The sequence below is a fragment of the Natator depressus genome, chromosome 5 (genome assembly GCF_965152275.1).
Source record: "Natator depressus isolate rNatDep1 chromosome 5, rNatDep2.hap1, whole genome shotgun sequence".
NCBI lineage: Eukaryota > Metazoa > Chordata > Testudines > Cheloniidae > Natator > Natator depressus.
Genome location: NC_134238.1, coordinates 122,012,610 through 122,028,908, shown reverse-complemented (window position 1 = coordinate 122,028,908; position 16,299 = coordinate 122,012,610). Strand labels below are relative to the sequence as shown.

The following is a 16,299-nucleotide window of genomic DNA, read 5'->3' as shown; positions in this document are numbered from 1 at the left end:
AGCTGACCTCAGTCCACCATCTGCCAAAGTAGAACTGCGGCCTCAGCGAGGAGACCCCACACTAGCTATACAGGCAATTCAGCTGGATTCCTTCTAGCAGCAGGGGGAACCCTTCAGGCCTCCACCTTCTTTCCTTCCTCCACCAGCTCATCAGGACACGGTGGGGAGTCTCCAGCGGGAGTGAAGGGTCCCACGATCCAGTCCAGGGGAACATTCTGCATCATGTATTGCAGCAGCTCATCCAGGGACTCCTGGGCCTTGGTCACCATCTCCCGACTATGGGCAAGGGCACTGCTGGACAGATCCTGGAAACAGCTGGCACTGGAGAAGGAGGCCTGGAGCTCTTCTATACTGCTCGAGACCTGCTGGGCCTTGTCCTGGATAGTGCTGGGAAGGCCCTGGAGGCTGCCCAGGAGAGTAAGGCAGGTGGTTTTCAGTTGCTGGGTGAGGCTCTGGGACGTGGCTAGAGCCTGAGCTTCAACCTGCTGGAAGGAGAAAGCGAGAGATGGGAGTATCTGCAAGTTTCCCCTACACATGGGGGGAGTTCACTGGAGCAAGTCTGTCAGGGCAAGAAGGAGGAGAATACCTTTGCGGAGTCTGGTTCCTCCTGCCCTTCCAACTTCCCCCTGCAGCACTGGAGCCACATCTGGTACAGACGGTCCTGGCCATTGTGAAGCTTCTGATCTACGGCCTGCTTGATCTGCAGGAGGAGAGGGCAGTTAGCTGGGAAGAGCAGGAGGCGGCTGGCCAGGGAAGCTCTCCCACAGCTAGGTGTGGGCAGCAGGCAGACAGCACTACTGCAGCACTGATCATGGGAGGCTGCAGAGACCATGACCCACAGCAGCTACAGGGCAGGGGAGAGGGGTCGTGTTCCTACCAGGTCAATGATTTGCTGGAGCTGGGAGAGGGCCTCCAGGGTGCGCTGCCTGGCTTGTCTCATCTTGCCCAGGGCGTGCTGGTAGGCTCGCTGGCGCAGCGTGCTCGACAGGGAACCCAGACGCACGTAGTAACTCCGCTGCTCTGCGGGAGCCTCTCCAGGTCCCTCAACAGGAGTTGTGGCAAGCTCAGCTGGAAGGGGGAAGGGGTCAGTTGGCAGCAGTGGTGCAAGTAAGGCAGTAAGGTCAGGTACGCCGCACCATTAAGACATTTGTTGCTGGTATGACGTACTGGAATGACCTTCAGTATCCACTGAAAACTGCAGGGCTCTCAGGAACCGCAGCAGTGAAAGGAGCAGAACGCTGGCACCTCCTCTGGTGTGGCTGTACTGCCCCCAGCTGTCCCCCCACCAGCCCTTCCACGTAGTTGCATCTCCTGTCTGGGGTCTATAGAGCCCCCCCGCACAAGGCGGGGGGGGGTTGCTTGGGGGCAGTCATGTGCTTCCCACCCTCCCCCACTTTTGGGTCCCTCCCATGAGTTGCCATACTGGTAAGAATTAAAATCTACTTGTACCTCCAGTTGGCAGGGCTAGGATACAAGGCAGGGATGCATTCAGCCCTCTCAAAGCTTGTGACCGATGGAATCTTTCCCAGGGCACGTTTGGATGCCCTGCAGCACCGACCAGTAAGGCAGCGGGTAGCTGCACAGGGAGCAGCGTCAGAGCCAGACAGGGCGAGCAGAGGGCCCAGCATGAAGGAACAAGGAGAGGGCTAGTAGCCTATCAAGGTTGCAAGGGAGCCTGAAGGAGAGGTGGCTCTTTTGCAAGCTCAGCTGTCAACACTGAACAGCTGTGAGTCCAAGCCACACCCCAAGACACCAGGATCACACTGGTTTTTATTCAGCAGAGGGGATCTTACCGAGCTCCTCCTCCGTCATGGCGAGGTAGTAGTCCACCAGCTGCTCAGATTTCCCCAATGCTGTGTCTATGCCACTCGCAGCCATCTGCCCCATGCTGGAGCCCATCACTGTGCTTATGCTGCTGGTCACGGTGGATTTGGTCACCTCCACGCTCTCCTGGACAGCCTCTTGGGCCACGCCCACCATGCTGGTCACTGCATCCTTGGCCTCAGTGACCGTGCTGCAGACTGCATCCTTGGCACCCACCATTGTGGCACGCACGAGGTCTTGGGCATCCAAAGCCACCTAGAGGAAAAGGGGTCAGAAGAGCGGTCACTGAACACCTAGCGGAAGTGAAGGGCCCACAGCCTCATCCTGCTCCAGGACCAGCCGTGACACTCCTGTGGTTACCTTCTCAATCGGCTGCTGCAGGATGGGCAGCTGCTCTTCCAGTCTGTCCAGACCCCGACAGGCATATTCATTGGCTGCTGCAACTGTAACACAACCACAGAACTCGTTCCCTTAATTCCTTCACGTGCACAGATCTCGTGGGGCTGCTAATCTGTGTACATTGGAGGACTGGTGTTCCTAAGCAAGTGTCCCAGGTTACTGATGGGAAAGCCAAGGAAGAGGGGTTGGGCAAGTTGCCCAAGACTATGGAGCCAGTCTGGGTCAGCGCCAGGTTTAGCACTTAGGAGATCCGGCTGCCAGTCATCTGTTCATCCACTCCCAGCTTCTCCTAGAGGATTTCAGGCGTCTCCAGTGCCTGCAATGGGCTCAGATCCCTTCAGCATTGGAGCTGCTTCCTGTGCCCTCTAGCAGGTATTGCTCCATGGCATTAGGTGCCATACACAGTGCATGTGGCTGTGTGGTACTGGGCCAGCCACACACAGCAGGGATTCTGCCTGGGCACTGCCTGCCTCTAGGCTGGCCCAGCTCACTGCTGGTACCGGAGCAAGAGTCCTCACCAGCAGCTGCTGCAGCTCTCAGAGCAGCTCCGCACAAGGCCAATGCCTTGGCCAGATCACGTCTAGGAGCTAGCCGAGTTCAGGGGAGCAGGAGAAGGGAGTCTGTGGATTCTGTTTGCTGCCAGCTGGAGGCCGAGTTCAGTAGTGGGCCTAGAGCCACTGTAGGCTGAGCCTGCCCCCAGACCCACCTCCCCCGCCACACACGCATGAGTGTTCCAGCCTCCCCTCCCTTACTCACGCTGTGGCTCCAGCTGGTCCAGGATGGGCCGTGCCCCGGTGACGGCAGCAGAGGTGATGGCCCTCACCCCAGTCTCTACCACCTCACCGACACCTTTGATGGCTGGCTGGGTCTCTTTGGTGGCAGCGTAGCTGGCAGAGGCCATCTCACAGGCAGAGCTGACCAAGGGCAGGCCAGCGACCCTGTCCGCTGCAGTCTGAGGGAGGGAAAGGAGTCAGCTGAGGAAGAGCTCCTGGCTTGTCAAGGTGCCCCTCCTGTCTCTTTCCTTCTGCAACTGCCGATTCTGTAGGAGATAGTCCTCAGAGCTAGGCAGTCTCCTGTCCCTGTCAGCAGGGGTTCAGTGGTCTGCCTGTGATATTAGTTACACACCCAGAAGCCTGGTCCCACTGGAACAGCTGCCTATATTCAGTAAGGTCTCAGGAACGCCGTTTCCGTCCTGGCATGCCCACCAACAAAACAGAACTATGTCACAGTCTCGTTCTGTCAGCAAGAGCAGGAATGGAGAGACCTTTTGTCTTTCCAAGTGCAGTCTCTCCCGATCAGGATCCATGTCTCGGTCCAGGACACGGTACAATGCCCCCCTCTTTTTTGGGGGCCCTTGGGCATTAGTCAACGGGATTTGCCAGTGTTACAGTGCAGACAGTATTCAAAGTGTCCCCAGTGCTCCTCCTGGCTTCAGGAGGCACTTGTGGGCAGTGACTACGGCACTCAGAGCTACAATCATTGGCTAGTATTGTGGTTACGAGTCCCTGTCTCCAGCAGTGGAGACATTCAAGCTAGAACAGCCATTCCAGCTGCCAAGCACACCTGCCTCCCCAGGAGGGACCCACCTGTTGCTCCTCTGCCTGGATCTCCACCTGTGGTTCGTGTTCCTTAACAGACATGGTGGAGTGAGATGTCCCTGCAAGATCCGAAAAGGAATATTGAGTGGCTAGAGCTGGAAATAAAATCAATATTGTGTAGGAACATCAGGAGAGCTGCTCCCAGTCCGTTTTCTTTAAGAGCCAGACCAGGTTGTCCCCCTGTAGGAAGTCTCTCTACAGAGAGAACAGGCCAGGGCCTTAAACTTTTCATCTAAGGCAGGCCCAGAAACAGAAACAGCCAGTTCATCTGGGTGTGGTCTTCTGTCCCCTCTAGTGGCACCAGGACCAGTTAGAGAGAGAGATTAATGCATCCGCTCTACAGTCTTAGCTAAGAGCCATATGGCTTTTAGCTCATGCATTTAGCTCCACTGCATGAGCCTCTGGAGGACCCAGGTTTGATCCTTCTGATGACCAGGGTCTGTTGGTGTTACACATAGATCGATGGACACATATTAAAGTCAGAAGAGACCATTATGGTCATCTAATCTGACCTCCTGCACAATGCAGGTAATGGAATCTCACCCACCCACTCCTGCAAAAACCCTCTCATTTATGTCTGAGCTATTGAAGTCCTCAAATCGTGGTTTAAAGACTTCAAGGAACAGAGAATCCTCCAGCAAGTGACCTGTGCCCCATGCTACAGAGAAAGGCAAAAAGCCTCCAGGGCCTCTTCCAATCTGCCCTAGAGGGAAATTCCTTCCTGACCCCAAATATGGTGATCAGCTAAACCCTGAGCCTATGGGCAAGATTCACCAGCCAGATAACCAGGAAAGAATTCTCTGAAGCAATTCAGATCCCACCCGATGTAACGCCCCATTTACACACTCCCAAAGCTTCTACTCAGACTTCAAGACCCAACAATACCTCCCAAGGGGAACACCAGGACACCTGCACAGCTCATCAGAGGCACCGTCCTAGTTTAGTCTTTTCCCAGATAATACCGGGGCTAATTCCATTTGTCCCAGAGTACAATCACTGACAGAAGTTATCCTGCTGAAAGTAGTAGACATTGACTACACACACAGAACACTGAATTGAGAAGGTACCATTGGTGAGCCTTCAGGGACCTCCAGAGTGAGTAGTGTAGGAGTCTCCCTGGATACTGAATTACATAGGAGATGATCATAATGGTCCCTTCTGACCTTAATATCTATGTGTCTATATCAGAGACGCCCACTATGGCAGGCTGGTTATTTTAAAGCCAATTTAGCTGGTAACAATACAAATACTTTATATTGTCAGTTAAAGACTGGTCTGGTAAAGAAACAGATTCCAGTTCAGGTAAACTGACACCATCACCCCTAGAGAGGAGAGTGAGACCACTAACTAGAAAGCTAGGGCCAGGAAGCATTTCCCTTATGGGAGGGCACCAGGCCTGTTTTCCTTTAGTGTTTCCTGCCTTATCCATTTCAGGTACATATTGGTTACCCAGCACTCCAGTCTCAGCTGAATCAGCCACCTCAGTCAAGTGTTTCCACCTGCAGGTCATTAGGACAAGCCAGAACTCAGACCACAACCAAAGGTCCCAATCCCCATCCCTGAATGGGAACAGCATAGCTTAACTCAGGTAGAGAGGTGAGTGGAGAGTTTTCCCATAGTCCAAGCTCTAATTTAGTTCTCCTTGTTAAATATTCTATTCTTCTCTAGGGAAGCCTCTATCTCCTAGAACATACCATTAATCCAGGCCTCCCAGTCTGGAAGGCAGACAGTTTCCTTCCCTAGACTGTTGGCTCAGAAGACTCAGCTAGAAATGCTTTACACAAGTACAGCTACAAAGTACTGAAAGTAGTTAAGAGCTTCTGACCATTCAATCCTCGTTACTACTGACCATCAGGCAAGACATTGGGTTACACTCTGTGTAAGAAAGAGCCCCCATCTAAACACCCAAAGAACCAGAGACATAGTACAGAGCTTAACTACACATCTTACCAAACTTCCACACCACTAATCCTTCACCAATACTCAGACCTTCCTCAGGTCTCAGCCATTATATTCCTGTGATGATGTCATCATGGGGCTGGACACACTTAACAGACAGCTCAGGAGACCAATCACACAGCTGCATTCCCTACTTTACCCAGTGAGGGCTGTAAGCCTCTGAAAAGTTAGAGGGTTTTGGAGTTGCCAATTTTGGCTCCCGTTGGTCTCGCTGAAGAGCGCCTTGACGCTCCATTTCCCTGGTAACATTTTCAGTGTAGAAGGTTTTTTGTCAGTAAAACAATCTAAGAGAGGAGAGTGCTGGTACCTCAAAGAGAGTTAGGTTGCCCCACACTGGGCAATAAGGGGTTAAAGACTGAGTGCAGTTAGCAGTTCCAATATAAGTGTCAGTTGAATACGTGGAACCCCCAGGCTCAGGGGGCATCAGGGGAGCATTTGGGAAATGATGGGGATGACACAGCCACAGGGAAGATCTAAGAGGGGAGACAAGCTCAGGGAAAAGTTTGGGCGGGGGGGAGTCAGTCATAGCCACTATGCTCGGCTCTACCCTCTCCCCATTATCATTCCTGGCCTAGTTACTCCAGTGCCAGGGCCCTTCCCAGCTGGAGTGACAGAAGATCACAACATGTATATCTTCTTCCCATAACCTCCCCATCGCCCTTCACACAGGGAGTAAAACAAAACAGGGAGTGCAAATGCGTGGAACAGCTGAGCAGAGTGACAGTGGCCTGGGGCTGAGGCAGCTGCTCACCTCACTCCTTTAAAGGAAGCCTAGATGTTCATACCCATGTCTGTCCCACAGAGGGAAGTGAGTGGGCCTCCATCCAGACACACGACCTTCAGCGGCTGCAAAGGCTAGAGTGGGGCAGTGTTAGGCCCTGATTCTACAATGAGCCCTGCACAAACCAGCCCCTGCATTTACTCAGACCTCCAGTAACTTCAACAGGCAGTTGGGAAGAGTAGTTGAGTTTCAGAGAGCTCTGCACAGGTGCAAGTAACACCAGCACAGAGAGACCATTGCATGCTCAGGGCTTAGAAACCACCTTCCCATTCATAGCCCTCCCACATATGCAGCCAGCAGAAAAAGCAAGCCCAACCATGTTGACAGCACAGTACAAGTCTTCCTACCTGGTAGCTACAATCACTAATTAGGCAGGCGGTAGTGCCCAGGAAAGATAGCCAGCTGGGGGCAGAAAGCATCTTTCCTTTTCCCATTTCTCCTTCTAATATTCAGACCATTGGAGTGTAGCTAGTGTGATCTCTATGCTCACACCATGGATCCTCCAACAGGCCTTTGGATTAAACACTTGAGCCCATGGGTGAATCATGCTGGGGTTTGCTGAAATAACTCACTGCTCTTTGTGCCATAAATACTGCATCCGGTGGGTTAGTCAGTTACTGCATTTGCTTTGTATAACTTAAGATTGGTCCAGCAACATTTTCGATGGGGTATCTTACGTCTGACCCTGGCTTGAGGATGTGATAGAACCACCCCTTCCCTATGGAAAGATTAGCTGTAGGGGCTGTGCTGGGGAAATGTAGGCTGCAATGCTCTTCATGGTGTAAAGAAAATCCAGCTTCATTCCAAGTTTGAAGCAAACATCTGCTGATGTGAAATCCACTCATTGACCTCACGCATTTTATTAGACTTGGACTAAAGAGAAAAGAGCTTCACTGGGCTTGAACACAGAAGTCAGATTAGCTGACCAGTACTCCTGAAGTCTGCACTTACTCTTCCATATCCCTAAAAGGAGCAAGCTAGGACCTTTACTCACTCCAGCAGGGCTCCACCTCGCTAGTGCTTTTACTCACTCTTCCCCATGAGTGTGTTGGAGGGGCCATTTTTAATCCATAACACAGCAGGGTTTATAACACACCTCCAGTTCCACAGGCAGACTAGCTGCAGTAATTGCTCCCTGTCAGTTAGGGAGTTTCTGACTTTCCTGCAGAAAAGGACCTAGGGGTTACAGTGGACAAGAAGCTGGATAGGAGTCAGCAGTGTGCCCTTGTTGCCAAGAAGGCCAATGGCATGTTGGGCTGTATAAGTAGGGGCATTGCCAGCAAATCGAGGGATGTGATCATTCCCCTCTATTCGACATTGGTGAGGCCTCATCTGGAGTACTGTGTCCAGTTTTGGGCCCCACATTACAAGGAGGGGGTGAAAAAATTGGAAAGCGTCCAGCAGAGGGCAACAAAAGTGATTAGGGGACTGGAACAGATGACTTATGAGGAGAGGTTGAGGGAACCGGAATTGTTTAGTCTGTGGAAGAGAAGAGTGAGGGGGGATTTGATAGCAGCTTTCAACTACCTGAAAGGGGGCTCCAAAGAGGCTGGATCTAGACTGCTCTCAGTGGTAGCAGATGACAAAACAAGGATCAATGGTCTCAAGCTGCAGTGGGCAAGGTTTAGGTTGGATATTAGAAAAAGCTTTTTCCACTAGGAGGGTGGTGAAGCACTAGAATGGGTTACCTCGGGAGGTGGTGGAATCTCCTTCCTTTGAAGTTTTTAAGGTCAGGCTTGACAAAGCCCTGGCCGGGATGATTTAGTTGGGGATTGGTCCCGCTTTGAGCAGGGGGTTGGACTAGATGACCTCCTGAGGTCCCTTCCAACCCTGATATTCTATGAAGAGCTTAGTATCCTCAATCGATTGGAGAACAAGGCAGGCCCTTTCCAATGAGATCACCACTTTGTGACTAGTCTCCATCCTTGAGACCAACACACCCATTCCTGCGCATGGTGCTGTTGCAGTGCTGAACCCAGGAGACCTTTCTTTGCCTGAAGCTTTTTAATAGCTCAAGCCCGAGTTAGGATAAGCAACAGTGATGGAGCTGCCTAGATGACACTACCCACTTGTGACTTCAAGCACAGACACAAGCTCTCAGGAAAACGCATTACAAGCCCAGCACTGACCCTACTATGGATCTCCCACAACCCTGAGCCACGTGCCTGTAGTGTTATTGACCTGGCTAGGTTTACACTAAGCAGTAAGAAAGGTTAGGCCGGTGCTTGGCTAACAGCAGGGAGGAAGGACTCAGGCTGGCTGCTGCTGCTAGCAGCTGCTCTCTCTTGCAGCTCGTCTCCCTGTGTGTGCGCGTCTTTTGTTAAATCCCAGTTGCCTGGAGTTGCCAATTCACCATCTCTTTTCTGAGACACTTCCAACCTTTTGAGCTTTTTTGCACTGGACTAGAGGCAAGGCCCAGCAGTCTCCCACCACTGTATGTGACCCTTTTAACTTCGCTCATTACCAGCAGTAGGTTCTCAGTTCTCCACACACCCCATTTCCTCTCAAGGCCATAGTGCCCTATCTCAACAACCTGGGTCTTTCCCTCTGTTAGTTGGTCTCAGTCTGTAATGTTGCCTTGCCACCCCCTGGAAGCCAGATGAGTGTTCTCAATGGGCTGCTGCCTCCTTCTACATGAGAAAAAAGTCTCAATGGAAGCGTGTCAAATGGAGGCACCTGAAGAGATGCCTTCACCCAGGATATGAGCTCAGCCATTCTGGAGCCCTGCCAGAGAAAAAGGGGTTGTGGGGGTGTGTGAAGAAGAGGGGGATGGGGTCACCTGTGCAATATATGTTTGTACAGAGTACGAGGTAGGGAGGGAATCACATTAAACAGACAGCAATTTGAATGCAGTTGAGGTTTATTGTGACATTAAACCCTAGTTTTACACATTACAAAGCTAGGAAAAAGATCAAGCTGAGGAACACTTCCTATGTATAGAGGAAGACAGCTGTATGTCAGTTACAATCCATGTCCTGAGAAAAGCAGACTCGCCCTGCAACGGATGCAGTCCTGCATGACTAGTGATGCCACCCTATAACCGGTAATACATGGTTCTGGGGAAGCGTGCCTGGGAAATGACATTCACGTTCTGTAATTCTGCAGAAGGAAGAGTTGACCTCAGTCCACCTTCTGCCAAAGCAGAACTGCAGCCTCAGCAAGGAGACCACACACTAGCTATGCAGGCAATTCAGCTGGATTCCTTCCAGCAGCAGGGGGAACCCTTCAGGCCTCCACCTTCTTTCCTTCCTCCACCAGCTCATCAGGACACGGTGGGGAGTCTCCAGCGGGAGTGAAGGGTCCCACGATCCAGTCCAGGGGAATGTTCTGCATCACGTATTCCAACAGCTCATCCAGGGACTCCTGGGCCTTGGTCACCATCTCCCGACTCTGGGCAAGGGTATGGCTCGACAGATCCTGGAAACAGCTGGCACTGGAGAAGGAAGCCTGGAGCTCTTCTATACTGCTCGAGACCTGCTGGGCCTTGTCCTGGATAGTGCTGGGAAGGCCCTGGATGCTGCCCAGGAGAGTAAGGCAGGTGGTTTTCAGTTGCTGGGTGAGGCTCTGGGACGTGGCTAGAGCCTGAGCTTCAACCTGCTGGAAGGAGAAAGAGACTGGATTATCTGCAAGTTTCCCCTACACATGGGGGGGAGTTCACTGAAGCAAGGCTGGCAGGGCGAGAAGGAGAATACTTTTGTGGAGTCTGGTTCCTCCTGCCCTTCCAACTTCCCCCTGCAGCACTGGAGCCACATTTGGTACAGATGGTCCTGGCCATTGTGAAGCTTCTGATCTACAGCCTGCTTGGCACGGTTGATCTGCAGGAGGAGAGGGCAGTTAGCTGGGAAGAGCAGGAGGCGTTTGGCCAGGGAAGCTCTCCCACAGCCAGGTGTGGGCAGCAGGCAAGCAGCACTACTGCAGCGACACAGCTGGGCCCACGAACTAACAGCGCCAATGGCACTGAGCATGGGAGGCTGCAGAGACCGTGACCCACAGCAGCTACAGGGCAGGGGAGAGGGGTCGTGTTCCTACCAGGTCAATGATTTGCTGGAGCTGGGAGAGGGCCTCCAGGGTGCGCTGCCTGGCTTGTCTCATCTTGCCCAGGGCGTGCTGGTAGGCTCGCTGGCGCAGCGTGCTCGAAAGGGAACCCAGACGCACATAGTAACTCCGCTGTTCTGCTGGAGCCTCTCCAGGCCCCTCAACGGGAGTTGTGGCAAGTTCAGCTGGAAGGGGGAAGGGGTCAGTTGGCAGCAGTGGTGCAAGTAAGGCAGTAAGGTCAGGTACGCCGCACCATTAAGACATTTGTTGCTGGTATGACGTACTGGAATGACCTTCAGTATCCACTGAAAACTGCAGGGCTCTCAGGAACCGCAGCAGTGAAAGGAGCAGAATGCTGGCACCTCCTCCGGTGTGGCTGTACCGTCCCCAGCTGGCTCCCCACCAGCCCTTCCATGTAGTTGCATCTCCTGTCTGGGGTCTGTAGAGCCCCCTGCACAAGGCAGGGTGGGGTCGTTTGGGGGGAGTCATTTCCCCCCCCCCCACCACCACTTTTGGGTCCCTCCCATGAGTCCCCATACTGGTAAGAATTAAAATCTACTTGTACCACCAGTTGGCAGGGCCAGGATACAAGGCGGGGATGCGTTCAGCCCTCCCAAAGCTTGTGACCTATGCAATCTTTCCCAGGGCACATTTGGATGCCCTGCAGCACCGACCAGTAAGGCAGCGGGTAGCTGCACAGGGAGCAGTGTCAAAGCCATCAGACAGGGCGAGCGGAGGGCCCAGCATGAAGGAACTAAGGGAGGGCTAGTAGCCAAGCTAGCCTGAAGGAGAGGTGGCTCTTTTGGCAGATCAGCTGTGAACCCCAAGTTCAAGCCGCACCCCAAGACACCAGGGTCACATTGGTTTGTATTCAGCAGAGGGGATCTTACCGAGCTCCTCCTTGGTCATGGGGAGGTAGTAGTCCACCAGCTGCTCAGATTTCCCCAATGCTGTGTCTATGCCACTCGCAGCCATCTGCCCCATGCTGGAGCCCATCACTGTGCTTATGCTGCTGGTCACGGTGGATTTGGTCACCTCCACGCTCTCCTGGACAGCCCCTTGTGCCACGCTCACCATGCTGGTCACTGCATCCTTGGCCTCAGTGACTGTGCTGAAGACTGCATCCTTGGCACCCACCATTGTGGCACGCACGAGGTCTTGGGCATCCAAAACCACCTAGAGGAAAAGGGGTCAGAAGAGAGGTCACTGAACACCTAGCGGAAGTGAAGGGCCCACAGCCTCACCCTGCTCCAGGACCAGCCGTGACACTCCTGTGGTTACCTTCTCAATCGGCTGCTGCAGGATGGGCAGCTGCTCCTCCAGTCTGTCCAGACCCCGACAGGCACATTCATTGGCTGCTGCAACTGTAACACAACCACAGAACTCGTTCCCTTAATTCCTTCACGTGCACAGATCTCGTGGGGCTGCTAATCTGTGTACACTGGAGGACTGGTGTTCCTAAGCAAGTGTCCCAGGTTACTGATGGGAAAGCCAAGGAAGAGGGGTTGGGCAAGTTGCCCAAGGCTATGGAGCCTGTCTGTTTCAGAGCCAGGTTTAGCACTCAGGAGATCCCGCTGCCAGTCATCTGTTCATCCACCCCCAGCTTCTCCTAGAGGGTTTCAGGCATCTCCAGTGCCTGCAATGGGCTCAGATCCTTTTAGCATTGGAGCTGCTTCCTGTGCCCTCTAGCAGGTATTGCTCCATGGCATTAGGTGCCATACACAGTGCATGTGGCTGTGTGGTACTGGGCCAGGCACGCACACCAGGGATTGTGCGTGGGCACTGCCTGTCTCTAGGCTGGTCCAGCTCAGCACCGATACCTGAGGAAGAGTCCAACAACAGCTGCTGCAACCATCAGAGCCGCTCTGCACGAGGCCAATGCCTTGGCCAGATCATGTCTAGGAGCTAGCAGAGTTCAGGGGAGCAGGAGAAGGGAGTCTGTGGATTCTGTTTGCTGTCAGTTGGAGGCCAAGTTCAGTAGTGGGCCTAGAGCCACTATAGGCTGAACCTGCCCCCAGACCCACCTCCCCCGCCACACACACAGGAGTGTTCCTGTCTCTCTTCCCTTACTCACGCTGTGGCTCCAGCTGGTCCAGGATGGGACGTGCCCTGGTGATGGCAGCAGAGGTGATGGCCCTCACCCCAGTCTCTGCCACCTCACAGACTGCTTTGATGGCTGGGTGGGTCTCTTTGGTGGCAGCGTAGCTGGCAGAGGCCATCTCACAGGCAGAGCTGACCAAGGGCAGGCCAGCCACCCTGTCCCCTGCAGTCTGAGGGAGGGAAAGAGGAGTCAGCTGAGGAAGAGCTCCTGGCTTGTCAAGGTGCCCTCCTGTCTCTTTCTCCTACAGAATCAGTTGCAGAGGGACTGTCCTCAGAGCTAGGCAGTCTCCGGTCCCTGTCAGCAGGGGTTCAGTGGCCTGCCTGTGACATTAGTTACACACCCAGAAGCCTGGTCCCACTGGAACAGCTGCCTATATTCAGCAAGGTGTCAGGAACGCCATTCCCATCCTGGCACGCCCACCAACAAAACAGAACTGTGTCACGATCTTGTTCCGTCAGCGAGAGCAGTAATGGAAAGACCTTGTGTCTTTCCAAGTGCAGTCTCTCCCGATCAGGACCATGTCTCAGTCCAGCACCCAGTACAGTGCCCCCACTGGGCATTACAATCAGCGGGATTTGCCGGTGTTCTAGTGCAGAGAGCATTCACAGGGTCACCAGTGCTGGTGCTCCTCCCAGATTCAAGGGGCACTTGTGGGCAATGACTATGGCACTCTGAGAACTAGACCTTGGAGCATTAGCTAGAGTTGTGGTTACGAGTCCCTGTCTCCAGCAGTGGAGACATTCAAGCTAGAACAGCCCTTCCAGCTGCCAAGCACACCTGCCTCCCCAGGAGGGACCCACCTGTTGCTCTTCTGCCTGGATCTCCACCTGTGGTTCATTTTCCTTAGCAGACATGGTGGAGTGAGATGTCCCTGCAAGACCCAAAAAGGAATATTGAGTGGCTACAGCAGGAAACAATGAAATCAATCTTCTGTAGGAACACCAGGAGAGCTGCTCCCCATCCATTTTCAATAAGAGCCAGACCAGGTTGTCCCCCTGCAGTAAGTCTCTCTCTACAGAAAACAGGCCAGGGCCTTAAACCTTTGATCTAAGGCAGGCTCAGAGACAGCCAGTTCCTCAAGCCCAGAGATGCACTTGTAATCCACACACCTTGTGGGTATGTTCTTCTGGCCCATCTTGTGGTACCAGGACCAGTTAGAGAGGTAGATATTAACACATCAGCTCTACAGTCTTAGCTAAGAACTTTATGGCTGTTAGCTCTTGCATTTAGCTCCAGAGGTCCCAGATTTGATCCTGCTGATCACCAGGGTCTGTTGGTGTTACACACTCCCAAAGCTTCTCATCAGACTTCTAGATCCAACAATGCCTCCCAAGGGGAGCACCAGGACACCTGCACAGCTCAGAGGCACCCTCCTAATTTAGTCTTTTCCCAGATAATACCGGGGCTAATTCCATTTGTCCCAGAGTACAATCACTGACAGAAGTTACCCTGCTGAAGGTAGTAGCCATTGACTACACACACAGAACACTGAATTGAGAAGGTACCATTGGTGAGCCTTCAGGGACCTCTAGAGTGAGTAGTGTAGGAGTCTCCCTGGATACTGAATTACATAGGAGATGATGATAATGGTCCCTTCTGACCTTAATATCTATGAGTCTACATAGGAGATGCCCACTATGGCAGGCTGGTTATTTTAAAGACAATTTAGCTGGTAAAAATACAAATATTTTCTATTCTCAGTTAAAGACTGGTCTGGTAAAGAAACCGATTCCAATTCAGGTAAATTGACACCATCACCCCTGGAGGCAAGAGTGAGACCACTAACTAGAAAGCTAGGGCCAGGAAGCATTTCCCTCATGGGAAGGCACCAGGCCTGTTTTCCTTTAGTGTTTCCTGCATTATCTGTTTCAGATACATATTGGTTACCCAACACTCCCCTCTCAGCTGAATCAGCCACCTCAGTCAAGTGTTTCCACCTGCAGATCATTAGGACAAGCCAGAACTCAGACTACAGCCAGAAGTCCCAATCCCCATCCCTGAGTGGGAACAGCATAGCTTCGCTCAGGTAGAGAGGTGAGTGGAAAGTTTTTCCATAGTTCAGGCTCTAATTTAGTTCTCCTTGTTAAATAGTCTATTCTCCTCTAGGGAAGCCTCCATCTCCTAGAACATGCCATTAATCCAGGCCTCCCAGTCTGGAAGGCAAATAGTTTTCTTCCCTGGACTGTTTACTCAGAAGACTCAGCTAGAAATGCTTTACACAAGTACAGCAAGTAGCTAAGAGCTTCTGATCATTCAATCCTAACCACTACTGGCCCTGATCAGGCAAGACATTCAGTCACACTCTGTGTAAGAAAAGAGCCCCCATCTAAACACCCCCAGAACTTAAGACATAGCATAGAGGTTAAGCACACATCTTACCAAACTTCCACACTACTAATCCTTTGCCAATACTTGGATCTACCCCCCTTCAGCCATTATATTCCTGTGATGATGTCATCATGGGGCTGGACACACTTGACAGACAGCTCAGGAGACCAATCACACAGCTGCATTCTCTACTCTGCCCAGTGAGGGCTGTGAGCTTCTGAAAAGTTACAGGGTTTCAGAGTTGCCAATCTTGCTTGGATGTGTTCCTGGAGGTCCCATCACATGACAATCTTTAGTTCCTGGAGACTCCAGGATGATCCTGTAGGGCTGGCAAACCTAGTTTCAGATTATGAGCTGTTTGGGGCAAGCCTTTTACTCTGTGTTAAGACAGTACCTAGCACGATGGGATTCCAGTTCTGATTTTGGCTTTGAAATGCTACGGTAATACAAATAATAAGAATGCTTCATATTCTCAGAGTGCTCCGGTTGTTCCCTCTGAAGAGTGCCTTTATGCTCCATTTCCCTGGTAACATTTTCGGTGTAGAAGGTTTTTTGTCAGTAAAACTATCTAAGAGAGGAGAGTGCTGATAGCTGTTGTATTATTTTGCTTTCTTGCCCACTCCAGAAGAGGCTGGGGCAGTTTCTCTGGCCCAGCTGGTACAAGTTGCTTCCTCAGTTCATTTATAGCTCTCCTGCTAGTTGACTTGTCCAGGGAAGAGAACATGGCACAGATTTTTAAAGGTATTTAGCTATTGCTCCACTCAGCATTGCAAGGCCTAAGTGACTTAGGCCCAGAACCTCAAAGAGAGTTAGGTTGCCCCACACTGGGCAACAAGGGGTTAAGGAACAGCTCTGGGCTCAGCCAGCCGCGCCCTGCCACACCTGTTGGAAATGCACCAACTGGAGGAGGAGTTTTTTGAAGCAGGAGTGCTGCTTATTTTGGGGGACAGCAGGGAAGAGAGTAGATCCATACCACCACCACCACCCCCCTTCCTTTCTTTTCTGTAGAGAAGAGATAGGGTTACTTTTCTTCTTTAATAACTATCCATAGGTCCCTCCCTGAGGGAAGGAAGGGCCTGCTGCAGACACAGCCTGTGTGGGAAGCATTCCTGTTGGCTATGAATGTGGGACAGTGTTTCTATGTCCTGGGGAATTTTCCACAATCTGGGAATTTTTGAGTAAAATGTTTTGAATGAAAATTCCCAATTTCCCAAGTTGAAGCACTGCTGGGATTTTTTTTGTACCAGATTTGGGAAGACTTGGGAAATTTTTAG

At 52.2% G+C, this 16,299-nt stretch overlaps 2 protein-coding genes across 2 annotated transcripts; both read right to left on the bottom strand.

Moving 5' to 3' along the window:
* Positions 1-113: 113 nt before the first annotated feature.
* Positions 114-6,029, bottom strand: LOC141987996 (perilipin-3-like). The gene is made up of 9 exons (XM_074953819.1): positions 5,920-6,029; positions 5,772-5,821; positions 3,810-3,910; positions 2,980-3,175; positions 2,185-2,267; positions 1,794-2,079; positions 878-1,068; positions 587-700; positions 114-485 (listed from the first exon to the last, which is right to left on the bottom strand). Exons 1-9 carry the CDS (start codon positions 6,027-6,029, stop codon positions 114-116), a joined length of 1,503 nt encoding a protein of 500 aa, XP_074809920.1.
* A 3,757-nt stretch (positions 6,030-9,786) lies between these two features.
* Positions 9,787-15,119, bottom strand: LOC141987083 (perilipin-3-like). The gene is made up of 8 exons (XM_074952127.1): positions 15,077-15,119; positions 13,498-13,598; positions 12,671-12,866; positions 11,878-11,960; positions 11,487-11,772; positions 10,591-10,781; positions 10,254-10,376; positions 9,787-10,158 (listed from the first exon to the last, which is right to left on the bottom strand). The coding sequence occupies exons 2-8, from the start codon at positions 13,549-13,551 to the stop codon at positions 9,787-9,789; spliced, it is 1,305 nt and encodes a 434-aa protein (XP_074808228.1). The 5' UTR covers positions 13,552-13,598; positions 15,077-15,119.
* Between the last annotated feature and the right edge of the window lie 1,180 nt (positions 15,120-16,299).

Bases quoted from the DNA above. Each gene is read 5' to 3' on its own strand.
- LOC141987996 (XM_074953819.1), bottom strand. From the start codon at position 6,029: ATGTTACCAGGGAAATGGAGCGTCAAGGCGCTCTTCAGCGAGACCAAC. The intron at 3,911-5,771 runs GTAAGATGTGTA...TTCCAGCTCTAG, and splicing joins ATTAGTGGTGTGGAAGTTTG to CCACTCAATATTCCTTTTCG. The intron at 701-877 runs GTAGGAACACGA...CTCCTCCTGCAG, and splicing joins TCCAGCAAATCATTGACCTG to ATCAAGCAGGCCGTAGATCA.
- LOC141987083 (XM_074952127.1), bottom strand. From the start codon at position 13,551: ATGTCTGCTAAGGAAAATGAACCACAGGTGGAGATCCAGGCAGAAGAG. The intron at 11,773-11,877 runs GTAACCACAGGA...CTTTTCCTCTAG, and splicing joins TGCAGCAGCCGATTGAGAAG to GTGGTTTTGGATGCCCAAGA. The intron at 10,782-11,486 runs GTAAGATCCCCT...TCCCCCTTCCAG, and splicing joins CATGACCAAGGAGGAGCTCG to CTGAACTTGCCACAACTCCC.